The sequence below is a fragment of the Canis lupus genome, chromosome 18 (genome assembly GCF_011100685.1).
Source record: "Canis lupus familiaris isolate Mischka breed German Shepherd chromosome 18, alternate assembly UU_Cfam_GSD_1.0, whole genome shotgun sequence".
In the NCBI taxonomy this organism is placed as follows: Eukaryota; Metazoa; Chordata; class Mammalia; order Carnivora; family Canidae; genus Canis; species Canis lupus.
The window spans coordinates 19,196,748-19,211,911 of NC_049239.1; the positions used below are offsets into that span (position 1 = coordinate 19,196,748).

Here is a 15,164-nt window from a genome sequence, read left to right on the forward strand (position 1 = left end):
AGGCAGAGACATAGGCAAAGGGAGAAGCAGTTCCCTACAGGGAGCCAATGTAGGACTCGATCCTGGAACTCTGAGATCACGCCCTGAGCAGAAGGTAGACACTGAACCGCTGAGCCTCCCAGGTGTCCCTCTATGGGCATTTTTAATTGAATCAATTATCAATCCTACCTCACTTTTATCTTCTAATTACCATGAGTGAGAAACTCTACTGACTCTCCTAAATTTCTCAACTGTGCTGTAAGGATGCACTGAGCACTGATTTAGCCTCCTGTTAGCTAGATCTATTTGGGCATCGACCCAGCACCATTCACTTGCATAAGTGACATTTATTAAAGTTTAACATTAGAAGATACTATATTTCATGTTAAACATCTTATCATAAAAATTACAATCACATTTTCACAATAATACACCTCATGCTTCAGAAGTCTTTATGTCACATCTCAACTCATTACATATTCCAAAGGAGGAGAGCAATTTTAAAAGCTTTGTATTTCTCATTATGTTTATTTTCCCATCCACTTACTAAAACTGGACCATATTTCAGAGTTTCATGAATAGTGAAGGCAGATTTCAAGGAACATCAGACTTATGATGGCATCCTTAACTTGACATTCATAGAAAAATCTGAAAGTACACGCATGGCTGGTTTTATCCAGAACTGCACTTAATTTAAACCCAGCTCTTTATTTTTCCCTGAAGTGTCTGCTGTATTTGATATATCTTCAGTTTCCATAAGCTGTTTACACCTGCTCAATATCAAGGGCATTCCAGACTCAGAATAATTTAAGCCAATTTGATGAACTGATTTGAATAATGATTATATAAAGAAAAACAAGCCAGTAGAATCAGAAAACTACAGCATTTTAGAATAGAAAGGACCATCTTAGAGTTATTTCTTTCATTCCCTACTCCTTCTCCCCTTTCTCCAAAAGGTAAGGTTTTTTCCAAGGTCCTTTAGTTAGTAGCAGAGTCTAGTCCAGAAGCAATCACTCTTCATTCTTAGATGAGTGTTCTTTCTGCAGTACCATATTGCCAAATAACTAAGCCAAGAGTTATTGCTACTCACCAAGCTCTAACAATGTGAAACTACAGAGTGTGGATAACTCTGACTAGTGCACCAGGCATTAGAATATCAGTGACCATAATTAGTATTCCTTTCTCGTTCATTTAGACAGATGCATTTGAATCAGAAATTGAGTGTTCTACTACAAATTTACAGCCTTAACGTCCCATAAGAACACCAGTATCCTTGCCATCTGCCCACTGCTTTCCTTCAGCTACATAATCATCCAACAGCCCATGTGCTGGTCAGTGGACTTTGGAAACTTAAGAAGATCTGAACCTGACAGAATCTCCATTCTTTCTATTCAAACACTGCAGTGGCATGCGATATGTTGACTTCCTTATATCCGTCTGGGTCATAGTTTTGAAGTCTGCAGGGAGAAGATTCTGGGCTCCATGGAAGATGAGCTATTTTCCACTGACTGTGATTACTGGCTTTTCTGGGGGTGAGAAAAAAAGGTTTCAAGTACTCTTCTCCAATTCTTCCCTGGGTCAGGTGCTGGAGCGCCTGAAACCCAGAGTGTTCAGACCATCTGCCTACTTACCGGTGGTCCACAAACCCGGGTTTCCTGTGAGGAGCCACCCTCTTGGAAAAAGGAAACAAAGAAATACAAACCAGAAGAGAAAAATCAAGAGGAAAGATTGGGTCACAGCCACATACACAAAAAGTTGATCAAATGAGGGCAAAGGGAATTTTTTATGGTTTGGAAGATCAGTAAGGTTGTTTACTGTTGGTGTTTGTTGCTTTTTTTGTGCCAGGTGCGTGCCTTTATTCAAACACTCTGTCCTGTGCCGTCAAATGGATAAATCGATACAATCGCTTCTAATGTTTCTTGACTTCCCATTTAAGTGACATTTTGAAGCTATTTCTCTCCTGTAGAATATTCTCTCAACCAACCGCATGAATGCTACTATACAGGAAAGATGCATTCATTTTGTTCAATGCAAAAAAGAAAAGGAAAATGTACTGTACTTTCATGTATATGACATGAAACTAGATCTTACTACTCTCAGTGATAACAGGCAGAGAGTAAACACAGCTTTCTGTAAAGTAATAACACATTTTTAATAAATGTACCACCCAGGCATACATCTGAATGAGTAAATGAATAGAAATAATTCTTTCAAGTATTTGCTACAGCTCAGAAACATTTGAAATTTTTCTTTTGAGCTAGCTCAAAACCAGGGCCGTTTATAAATCTCTCAAGAAATTTAGCTTCATTTGTTTATAGATTTCCTCCTCCTTTGGTCCATAACGCCAATAACCATATGTATTCTCTAATAACCCTATTCTCGACATTTAGCACCAAATATAATTAGGCTGTTTAAAAAAATAAAATTCATTTCAAAGAACAAAACTCTGGCAACTTGATTCAGAAATAATTGCAAAAGAACATGATTCATACTCTAAAAGCAACTTTAAAAAAGAGCTTCTAAATCGATATTCTTATTTGAAGTAATATGGTTAAGGGTGAAACACATATATAATATACATCTGTTGCTATACGTTGCTTTAAAATTCAGTTGGATCTGATATCTCTAGTTCTGTGCCTGCAGGATTCAACCTACTGTTCCAGCACATGGGCCTATTTTGCTTAAAGGTATTAGGAGTACTTAATTATGTTCTTGATCACTTTCAACAACAGAATTTCATGTCATTGGAAGAATATATGTATTTTTTGGTAGTATAACCCACAGGTTGATGTCACTGTTTTCTTACTATACTTTAATGATGAAAATTACAAGTACTTAGAAAGATTCATTCATACCCACAAAAACATACTGCTTTGTTTAATATTAACAGATGTTTTTATAGGCTTTAAAAGTACGGGTGTGTGCTTAAGAATTAAAATTATTTAATTTTAATTTAATTATTTCATTCCCATGCACTATACTAGAAAGTTCTGCTCTAATTTAAGACTTTTCAAAAAAATTTCAGACTTTTTAATAAATATGTGTTCATTAGCTTCTCTCCAATAGCCCTCTGTGACCATAGCCCTATCTAATTAGAACAGGATGTTGATCTCTTGCATAGCTATACCTTATGGAGTGTTGGTAACTGCTCTTCTTAGAAGGAAACAGTTCCCATGACTTTTAAGGCCTGCTTCTATGTGCTTCTCCATGAAAAATTTAACAAAACAGAAAATTCAAAAAATATATATTAAAAATTTTATAATTTTGTTCTTGATAGTGCTTCTTTTTAACATGGCTTAGTTTATACTAACTTAAAGTGCTTAAATATGTAGAAACATCATTATGAGTTACACCTCAATCAGCTCTTTCATAAAAGTAATTTCTTTCATATCCTAAATCTATGTTTTTCATTTCCACTTTTTTATGGAATAGTTTTAGACCTTTGGTTTTATTGATTTTTGTCTTTTACTTGGTATATGCTGGTATTTCTTTTGGCTTCAAATAAATTTAAAATATTTCCCAATTAAACCATCTCACCAAATGACAAAGTATGAACTTGGGAGAGAACTTTAATTTTAACTATCTTCCATTTCATTTTGAAACTTCTAAATTGGTCATTGAAGTTCTTCTTCATGGCATCTGGTAATGGGAAAAGGCATCTAAAATTTATATCTGTGCTCATACCTGCCTTGAAAACTAATTTGTGCCTCTAATAAATATTAAGGATAGAAAAGACCAAAATTGGGATCCCTGGGTGGCGCAGCGGTTTGGCGCCTGCCTTTGGCCCAGGGCGCGATCCTGGAGACCTGGGATCGAATCCCACATCAGGCTCCCGGTGCATGGAGCCTGCTTCTCCCTCTGCCTATGTCTCTGCCTCTCTCTCTTTCTCTCTCTGTGACTATCATAAATAAATAAAAATTAAAAAAAAAAATTAAAAAAAAAAAAAGAAAAGACCAAAATTTCATCAGTAAATGAAAGTAGTTACTTTTTCTCATAGTTAAGAAGCATAGTCAATTTAATCATGGTTGATTAGACTCGAGTTAACTATATGCAATCTTTATTATGTTCAATAGATTATTAAAACTAAAATACCCTATTTATACTTTTAAACACTTTAAAATTAGTCCAACATTTTTTTCTGTATAAATTCCATTAAATTCCTTTATTAATATTTCTTTTTTTGAATCTATATTACCCAAAGAACAATACAGGCTGCCTTAACTTTGTATACTTAGCATGTTACAATGAAACTAACTTGTCTAATCTCTAAATAGATGCTGCTAGCTTAGTGCTTCTGAAATTGTCTTTTGTGCACTATTAAGGTAACTGAAATTCCATTTCATGGATGTTCTAAGCTCTTTTGAGCCCTTTATCTGTATTTTTTCCTAGTCTTAAGCACATTGCAGATTACAACAGTTTTGTCTCATCATTATATACTCATATCTCCTGATGTTTCATTACATAAAAATCCTATTCAGCCTGAAATCTAATAGTAGGAAATTTCATTTACAGTATTTATTTTTTAAATAACTCTCATTTTAGAACACGGGATCCTCTTAAGACTTTTACTCCCTACCTCCAATAAATTGTGCAACTAGCAACTAAATGACACATATTTAGGTACAAATTGAGGTCTTTAATGGATATAAATTACGTGACTGGCTTATGTTTTAAGGAAAATATCAAGAGCTAGTTCATAAGGATCTTTTCTCCCTGATTCAGTTTCAAAGAATGAAGAACTGGTATCATGGAAGCTTCTGTGTGCATATGCAGGAGAGTGTACACTCATATTCATTACATGTCCAACAATCTTATTCTGTGACCAGGTCCTGCCTTCCATGACTTAGGGATATGGCTTCAAAAAATATATTTTTGAAGAATTAGGCCCTGAGATGTGGTTCTGGGGAAGCAAAATAAAAGGCTAAATGCAGTCAATTGTTGTTTATGTGGCAGGGAACAGACTGATAGGATTTTATATTATCTGTATTTAAGGCCCAGTAAAGACCTGGACTGACCACCTCCCTCTCCCACTTAGCTTGGAAGTTAACCAGCAGTTGGATCCAGATTTCCTTCAGAGAGGGATACAGGAGCCGAGTTGGTCACAACTCAATTTGGCTGTGTCTAGGGGTATGTGAGGGGATGGTGTCTCTGGAGCTCTCAACCCAGAACCCTCTCTTATTCATTAGACACCAAGGAAATCTAGCTCCAAGACTCCTCCTTTCCTCCTAGTTGTAGTTATTGGTGGTGCAGTACTGTGGTGGTAGCAAGCAGACTTACCCAGTTCAGTCTTGCCTTGTAAAAAGTTAAGCCACCCTTACATATTTACAAGTTGACTTCATTTTTTTACATGGAGTCATTGAGAACCTATTCCTGGTGCCATTAACAGATTACACAAGAGGTATATATACTAATGTATGCATTTGTAAGAGCAGTGACATGCACCTTACTAATACCTTGTCCTTTCACGGTGCTGGAGACATGAAAACCAATGAGAACTTTTGGACTCAAGAAAATATGTAACAAAGGTCACTCCATACTCAAGGTCAATAGATATGCTGGACACACACCTAAGTTTCTAAAAAAAGCTAGGATTTTTCACACAACTGACGCATTTTTGTTATGTACTCTGAATATGTCTGAACATTTTATTAAAAGATATACTAAGTGAAGATGGTGGATTGTCCAGGTCCAATTCATCAGCTTAAGTGATTATAGATAATATAAATCAGATTCATTTTTATCTTAGATGTTTCTTCACTTTTATGCAGTTACAGTGAATAGTATTACTGGAATTGGCTATTAAGAGTGGTGGCTACAAATTCAAAGAATAATTGATTATAATATTCAGATTCATTGAATTTCTAATCATCTCCTTTATAGGAGCTATTCAAGGACTTCTAATTGAATTTATGACCTTGTACTGAAATCATATCACAAAACTCTTTATGTTTACTTGCATAAGCCTAGTTATTTTACCCTTATATTTATTTTTCCTTCATTTCTTGGTACTCTAAGGAGAGATGACTTATTTAAGAAGTTAATTAACTAATGCAAAATTTACTCCTATTATCTTCATATTTAATTAAGATTTCTTATTTATGTCATCACCTTAGCAAGGACTACAAGTATTCCTGAATGTCAGCCTCTTATCTATTTCCCTCAGCTTTTAAACATAATAAAGTGCCTGGATTCTTTATTCAGTATTTCAGATCTCCTTTCTTTCATGTCACAAAAGATAAATGCACATGGCTGCACTGACAACATCACAGCTTTGAAAATGCGTCCACCCGTTACCTTATAAATAGTTCAGTCACTTACTTTAATCCATCTTCTTCTGGCCATCACTCTAATGTCAAACTTACAAGTTTAAGAATGCACTTTTCTCAACTTCTAGTTTTAAAGCAAGAGCGCAAAATTCTATTCTCTTCACTAACACAAACTGACAGAGGTAACATTTGGACTGACAAGATGTCAATCAGTAAGCATTGTCATTTAAGAATATGTGATAATGGTGTCCTGGCATTTTTATTTTGATGAACATTCAGTGTTAACAATGGTGAAAGTCTACCCTCCTAGGATGTGCACAGGTGAAAAGGCCTCAGTACTGACCTTCCATTTCACTTCTCTCTGTGTTTTCAACATTTTGGTATAATCATCCATGATCTCTACTTTTTACATTGTTCTGGTAGTTCTTCTCCCTGCAAGTATGTGTATGTGTGTGTGTGGTTTGTTTGTTTTATTTATCCTAGCCAGTTTTTATTTTTTTTAATAGCTACTTTTCAGAGCCCATAGCTTTGAGTTTATTAAAATCAGAGCAGCACTAAAACAAAAGGAATACACATAACACCCACAGAGTTTCTGGAAAGACTGTAGAGTCTCTGGGGGTCATAAAACTTGAAGGAAAAAGATTTTGATATCTATTCAGGATCTAGGACCTGACTTTAGAAGTCTTTAAGTTGTGCTAAAGTTAATAGAAGATTATTAAATAAAATGAAACAGGTACTAAAAATGTTGATGTATGAATTTTATCATTTGACCAAATCCTCTCTTTTGAAGGATTATTATTATCTCATAATTAGGGATTGTTGTTTTGTGGACTTCTATAGGTTGCATATAAGAAATTTGTATCCAACACTCAATATTATCTCTTTCTAAGACTTACAGAACACTTATCTTTACTCTTCAATCCATAAGTTTCTTTGCACTCGTGAGGCTTCCCTGCTGCAAACCAGAGATGAGGTTGGGAGTTACAGTGTAGATTCTATTTACAAAATAGCTGTTTCAGCTAATAGATTTAATTTGCATTCCCCTGTCTCCCAGCGTGGAGTTCTACCCCACGTATGATTCATTCTAAATCAACATTCTGAACTAGAATTAATATTTCTTAATACTAATTTAAGAAGTAAGCAGCTTGAAAATCACAAGTCTTTTCTGGCCAATGTCATCAGAAACCACACAATGGCAGTTACAAGCTTTTTCATTTAAAAATTCCATATCTCAAATCAATTTGTCCCAAAAGTCCACCATAAAAAAATCAATGCAATTTAACTTTTCTTTTAAATAACAAATACATAGTTGAACATTTATTTGTTAACATAGAAAGACAATAACAATTGTACTCACATGGCACTGTGCGGAGGTAGAGGTTGTCACGGATGATTTGCTGAAGTTCGTGGTCCACAGAACCCTTCTGAAATCGTAAGTTGAGGTAGTGACGAAGATCCTTATCAACAATTCCTCCTAGAATGATAAAGTTTCTTAATGAAGGATGTTGGAAAATATTTTAAGTAGGTATTTGACTCTGTCTTAAATATAGTCATGAACGCATTTAAAGATTTATTTATTTACTTGAGAGAGAGAGAACATAGGGCAGGGAGGAGGGAGAGAAAATCTTAAGCAGACTCCACACTGAGGACAGAGCCTGAAGTGGGGGCTTGATGTCTCTCCCTGAGCTGAAACCATGAGTTGGGTGCTCAACCAACTGCACCACACAGGAGCCCCTCATGAACCCCTTTAAACCTTACCTCTATAATAATAAAATATAACATTTACTGAGATAATTGTCAGGCCTGTGCTCAGTGTTTTATAATGCATTCTTTAAATTATTTTTCATTTAGAATGAAGTCTATATTATGGCAAAAGATATGTGTCATAGTACATCTTATTGCATGGCTAAAAAAAGACTACTCCCCTTCACCTCCATTGTCCCTTTCCTTCCCACCCTCTGGCAGACACCATTCTACTTTCTTTCTCTATGAATTTGACTACTATAGGTATATCATATAAGAGGAATCATATAAGACTTGCCCTTTGGTGACTGGCTTATTTCATTCCGTATGTATTAAAGGTTTGAGAAGACTTTTAACTTATTCAAAGTCACTATGGATTTAGATAAAGTAGGGTGATATGAAAAGTTAAAAGAAAAAAAAAGCCTACACAAATATTAATGCTTTCTCCCTTTATATAATAAATCAAAGTAAATTTCTATGTGCAGATATTTTTAACTTGGGACAAGTTTTGAAAAAATTGAGATTTTTTTCTTTTCTTATTATAGTTTTAAAAATTATTATTGTTGTTATTACTATAGAAATAATTTTAAGCCTATTTGCCATTATAACCTAATGAAAAATAAACTGGGCTATAGGTAAGAAAACTTACTCTGTGGATCTATCAAAGATTAATTTCTTTTAAAAAATAATTATTCTACATTATTATCTCATTTTATTTTTTATTTAAGTAGACTCCATGCCCAGCATGGAACCCATGCAGGGCTCTAACTCATGACCCTGAGATCAAAATGTGAGCTGAAACCAAGAGTTGGATGCTTAACTAACTGAGCCACTCAGGTGCCCCAGTGTTGCTAAATAATGATTTATCTGAGGCCCTTCTTATTTTTATACTTAAAAGAAATCAAAATACCTATAAAAATATAAATAAGAATTCCTGAAATGTTTATCTTTTCAAACCTATTAGGTAACTGAACCAAGACAAAAAATTAAAGATAGATTAGGAAATCTATTATAGTCACATAAATCATAGTTTCTTCAAGTCCTTTTGAATCCCCAAATTACAATTCATCAATGTATTTGTACCACTATGACCATGTAAAATAGCATTCTGTGAGTGTGCATAAGCATCTCTTACGCAGTTAATATATTTGCAAACTACATATTGCAACATTTCTGTAGTTTCTGAATCCATTGTTTCAGTTGCCTCATAACCTGCTCAAAGAGCCTCAGTAAGATGCCATAAGAAATAATGCTTTTAACTGAACTATCAGAATTCTTCCAGTTTCTCATATATTTAACTAAATAGTCACAATCTATCTTTCTTCCACCCAATATCATATGATAGCAGAAAACAAGTGACATCAAAGGAAAACATACTGCTTTTTGAGCACACATAAATACTATATCCAGAATGCTTGTACATATAATTTTCCAAATTCAAAACAATTTTCTTAGTCAAAGAAGCAGAGCAGTCTGATAGGAAACTCACTTAAAACTACCATCACACTTATCAACAATTACCTATTATTTATAGCTCCAAATGTCCTCCATTTCCATGTGTCTTGGACTTCCTGACATCTCTCCGAAGTAGTTAATAATTAGAAATCCTGAAATTCTGTCTTTCTCCCTTGGTCTTTTCCGGTCAACGGATCATGTCTATCCTTGCTGCTAATTCATTACAGCCACAGAGCAAGCATCCTGCTTGCGTGTTCTCAGCTGTCATTTCTGCAGAGTTGTAAGTGTATAGGTCCTTCAGCAACTGCACCCCAGCTTTCTTCTCTTTTTCTTTCTGTCTAATATGTGGGACATGCCAAGTGATGAGATGATTTCTGGCAGCTCGAGCAAATGCTAACTATAGAACAACAGATGTAGTCTGTCCACTAAAGTAAGCTAGAATCACTCACCTAATGCAACATGGATAAGCTCACATTTTGTAGTCCAGGATGATTTTTGCCCCTGAAAATAAATGATCAGTTTAAACTATTCTTTGACTACAAATATACATTAGCCTCTCCAAAGTTAGCCTATGTAAGAAAACAACAACAAAAGGCAGTCTATGGGGCAGCCCGGGGGGTTCAGCGGTTTAGCTCCGCCTTCAGCCCAGGGCCTGATCCTGGAGACCCGGAATCGAGTCCCACATCGGGCTACCTGCATGGAGCCTGCTTCTCCCTCTGCCTGTGTCTCTGCCTCTCTGTGTGTGTGTCTCTCATGAATAAATAAATAAAATCTTAAAAAAAATAAAGGCTGTCCATTCAGTGACTGTTTTTCCCCCCATGGAATAGCCTGCTGAAGTTTCTGATAATTATTTAAAAATCCCTTCCAGAAAAAAAAAAAAAAGTAAATAAGTAAATAAGTAAGTAAGTAAATAAATAAATAAATAAACATTTCTTCCACTAATTAAAATGAAAGACACAAATGATCACAATTATTTTGGAAGGACTTCTCTTGCCTCATATGTCACAAATACTTTATTAGTCTTCACAATTTATCATAGCATCTTTCAAGTAAGGCAATTTTATTTATCCTTGTTATCTTGTTATGGAGAATTCTGCTACTTGCCTTCCCAGTATTCTTTCCTCTATTCTTTTTTTTTTTTTTTTTTTTTTTTTTTATTGAGAACCCTGACTTAGTTTCAGACCCAAACATGCTCTGCTTCAGATAGGTCACATGGTCTTCACATAGGTCACAGTGGTCTGAAACAGTCATATGATCTAGTTCCTCACTTTCCTAACTGCCCTTTCAGCTTCCAGCAGCTGTGTTCCAGCCATTGAGAACTCACAGAGAAGGAGGGTATTTCTTTCTTCACTGAATTAGATATCTGAGATGGAGCAGCCATATCCTGACCACAAAGTGACAAGCACAAGGGAAAAATCCAACATGCTTAGGAGATTGGAGAAGTTAGAAACAACCTGGGTCCCTGATGGCTTCAATGAGCATCTAAAACAACATCAGTAACTACATACCTTTAGATTTCTTGTTATATGAGAAAAAGCATATATTTATTTTCTAAAACTATTGTGGTTTTCTGTTATCTGCAACTCTACATGATCCCAATGGCTAAATCTGTATGTATAGAACTGTTTTATATATATACATATGTAAAGAGAGAGAGAGAGGAATGTATGTACACACACACACACACACACTTAAAGGCACATTTTTCCTTAATTAGCACTTTAAATTAGAGAAGAATTAAGCAATAGGCAGTGGGCAATGGCTGAGCTAAAAAACAGCTCTTGGATCTCAAGACTACTTGACTTCAAGTATTTATTTATTTATTCCAGATTTTATTTATTTATTTATTTATTTATTTATTTATTTATTTATTCATTCATTCATTCATTCATGAGAGACACCGAAAGGGAGGCAGAGACACGGGCAGAGGGAGGAGAAGGAGGCTCCAAGCAAGGAGCGCAATGTGGGACTCGATCCCAGGAATCCTGGATCACACTGAGCCAAAGGCAGGCGCTCAACCGCTGGGCCACCCAGGCGTCCCTGATTTCAGGTATTTAAGTTAACATTTTAAATTCCACATGATAAAGTATTCAGTAAATGCTATCTACTATTAAAATAACTGAATAAATCTGCTATGTTATATGCCATAGTTAAAGTTTTTGATTGTGTTGTTATTTCTTGTCTGTGGAGTTTTTGTTTTGTTACTTGTTAGTGATACCTGCATTTGCTGCCTTATATCTCCACCAATCATTCCATCAAGCAGAGCACTGCTACTGCCAATGCCTTAGCCACTGTACTCTTCTCTTCAAAAAAATCAGTGGCTCTTGCTTACTATTATATTTTAAAAACTCTGAGTTACTTCATTTAACTGTGAAAAGCTATCCATTTATTTTTATAAAATAAAACAGTTAAGTTAAAAGATATAATACCTTCTCAAATCACATATTTGGCAATAAGAGATCTGGGAAGAATTTGAAACTAACGATTCTGTTACTAAAGAACACTTTCATAATCTATAGCCTGAAGACCAAATTTCTTAGTCCAAAGCAGTCACGTCTTTTCTCAACATGATCCCAAGCAAACTTTTCAGCCTGACATCAAGGGACAACTTAAGAAAAACTTATTAATTATTATTAATTATTAACTTATTAATGAAAGCTTTACCCTTATAGCCTAACTACTTCTCAAAGGTTGCCCAGTTTCTAACACCATCATATTGGAGGTTAGGATTTCAACATATGAGGGCAGCCCAGGTGGCTCAGTGGGCAGCCCAGGTGGCTCAGCGGTTTAGCGCCACCTTCAGCCCAGGGCCTGATCCTAGGGATCCGGGATCAAGTCCCACATCGGGCTCCCTGCATGGAGCCTGCTTCTCCCTCTGCCTGGGTCTCTGCCTCTCTCTCTCTCTCTCTCTCTCTCTGTGTCTCTCATGAATAAATAAATAAAATATTTTTTTAATCTTAAAAAAAAAAGGGATTTCAACATATGATTTTTGGAGGAGGCAAACATTCAGTCCATAATAGTATGTGTAGATCCAAATAAGGTCTTCTTTGTAGAACCAAATAAAGTCTCCACTAGATTTCAATTCTACACTTCCATATAAAGTGTTTACTAAATGCACTTTAGAATTGGGGAATTTTTTTCTTTTTTTTGTAATCAGATAATTGAATTAATTTAATTAAGTATTTATAATTACAGACCACAAGTTATCCCTAGTCCATAAGAAATAAAGCAATGGGTAATCTCCCTAGGATACTGTTTTTTTGTTTTGTTTTGTTTTGTTTTGTTTTGTTTTGTTTTCTGAATTGTCCAGGAAGATAAGTACATCAAGAGACAATGGATTTCATACATTGTCTTTGTTAATTAAGTAGTAAAATAACTAAGCAAAGCAGTCTATAAGAAACTGGAAGAAGAAAAAGACCTATCCATATCTCTAAGATATGCCCACGAGTAATTGCAAATTTACTTTATCTTAATTTATTGGGTGGTGGGGAAGTCAAGGAATAGCCAGTAGAAAATGATTATAAGGCTATGTTGTTATGTTCCTTTTTAAAAAATAGTTTCCTGCCTGGCTTACCTCAAAAATGGAGAAATAAATCACAGGAAAGTTGATTGATTCTGTTAAGATCCACAGCCACAAAATAGGTGACAGACATATCTAATCCAGTCTACCGGAGCAGGCTCCATCCCCTTTTTAGGTGGAAAATTGTATCTTTGGTTTCTGATGATCTAGAGGCCATCTCATTTTCAGGCAGCTAGAGTACTGCACCAAATCACTGGATGCATTTGATCTATACTGGCTATTATATAAATTGTGAGCAAGTAAAACTGTTCCTCCCCCAGTAATTCTCCTTTGCCTATTTTAAATAGGAGCACACATATAAGACCCATGGTAACTCACTGTAGATGAATTAATCTGGCTAATTGCTTTTCCATAGCTGGAAACATTGAGGTATATGAAAATCTGTATCCCTTCCATATTTTACTCATAATATTAGAGAGTATAGTCAATCTTTTTTTATCACACTTTAATATCTTTGTGTGTTTTTCTTCAAACTTTTAGTAGTATCACATATTTTGTATAAGAAATGCAATAATAAAAGAGTCAACAAAATATATTAAGCAGTTGCAGATCATTAGAAGATTCAAAACTAGAGAGAATAATTGCTGTCTCAGAGAAAATGACAGAGATAAATGTAAGTGGTTTATAATATTCTCCAGCTCTATTGAAAATGGCTTTTTATCATTTCCTTCCACCTACTACTGCACAGATGGGATATTATTATTGAGTTTCATTTTTCATTGTTAGTCTTGGTCTCAAAGTAAATGTTAGAGTTGTTCTTATAGTTATGATTATAGGTTCTCTTAGAGAAGAAGAAATGAATACTTGGTACATGTCTGACATTGTGCTATGTGCTATACAAGCATCATCCTAAATTTTCCAATCAAGAAATGTAAAGGATGGCACAGGGTTGAAAACAAACTCAAGTGTATCTAAATTTTCTATAATATTTCAAGATGGCTAATTTAGTGCAGGAATAGGGTTTTTTTGTTAATTTCTCTGGTTCACCTAACTCTTAAACATTAGATGTTCTTTATAAAAAGCAGGATGTCACAACAAATTTGACATAACATAAGAAAGAAAGATTTATGGCCAAAAAGTAATCTGACCTGAATTCAACATATTTTTTTTTTGTTTAAATCAGTGATTATACCACTATAAGTTTAAGGGGGAAAAAAACCCCAATCTATTCAAATAGTTATAAATGGATTTGAAATCTTTAATTAAAGATTTACCAACTGTAACACTTTAAGGTTTCTAGCTAAAATTACTAAGGTCAAAGAAAGAAACTACTGTCCAAAATATCTACATAATTCTCTTGGAAATTTTTTTTCACTTGGGTTTTGGTTTATTGTCTTTTAAACTATTTTCTCAAGTTCAGGTGTAAATTTGTAAAAATGCAGTGCTAATAATACCACAATTCTTTTTCTCGGAAAATCCAAGCATTCACCCTTATTAATTTCTAAAAGCATAAAACAAATTGCTCACACTAGGTATGCCTGAAACACATTCACATATTAAAAGTGAACATGTGAATGGTATTTAAACAATGAATACCTAAGCCTACTTCATTTTATATTAGCAGGCTATTATCCTCAAGTCACCTGAAAAATTTTATTTTTGAAGAGGTGATACTTATTGCGAGTAAAATTGATGAGTATTATCAGGAATAGATTTGCAAACGTAGAACATTGTTTCATGTTTTGAGAACTATAAAACAAGGTCAGTCCTCGTCATTTAATTTTTTGCTAACCTAGTGCAGCTTAAAACTACCAGATGACCTGGTGCAATAGATGGTCCACTCCAAATGTCTTCATGCTGAAAAGTATCATGACATAGGCCACATTGCCCAAACTGACTTAAAAAGCCAGAGCATTACTTTTAAGTCCATTTTACAATGACAATACAAAGAAATTCCCTGACAAAATTGGTTCCAAAGAACAGACCAATATATCTTCCATAGGCTGTGTCTGGATGACCAGGACTAATGAAGTTATAAGAATTCTAGGCACATGATTTGAATTGCTACAGGCTGACTTCGAATAATGAAGAATGTGTTCCAAAAGTTTATTTGGCATGCAGAATTTTTTTTCCATAGAAATAATGTAGCCTATTATAATTATGTATTTGGCCCATCTATAAGTCTTTTAAATTAATTAGGC

General features: G+C 34.7%; 1 protein-coding gene across 8 annotated transcripts in view; it reads right to left on the minus strand.

The window, feature by feature from the left end:
- MAGI2 (membrane associated guanylate kinase, WW and PDZ domain containing 2) overlaps window positions 1-15,164 on the minus strand; it is a 1,330,046-nt gene that overhangs the window by 944,808 nt on the left and 370,074 nt on the right. For all 8 annotated transcript variants that reach the window (XM_038562829.1, XM_038562825.1, XM_038562824.1 and 5 more), the window contains exon 2: window positions 7,603-7,719. In XM_038562829.1, the coding sequence (XP_038418757.1) occupies window positions 7,603-7,719 (117 nt within the window). The remainder of the gene's footprint in view (window positions 1-7,602; window positions 7,720-15,164) is intronic.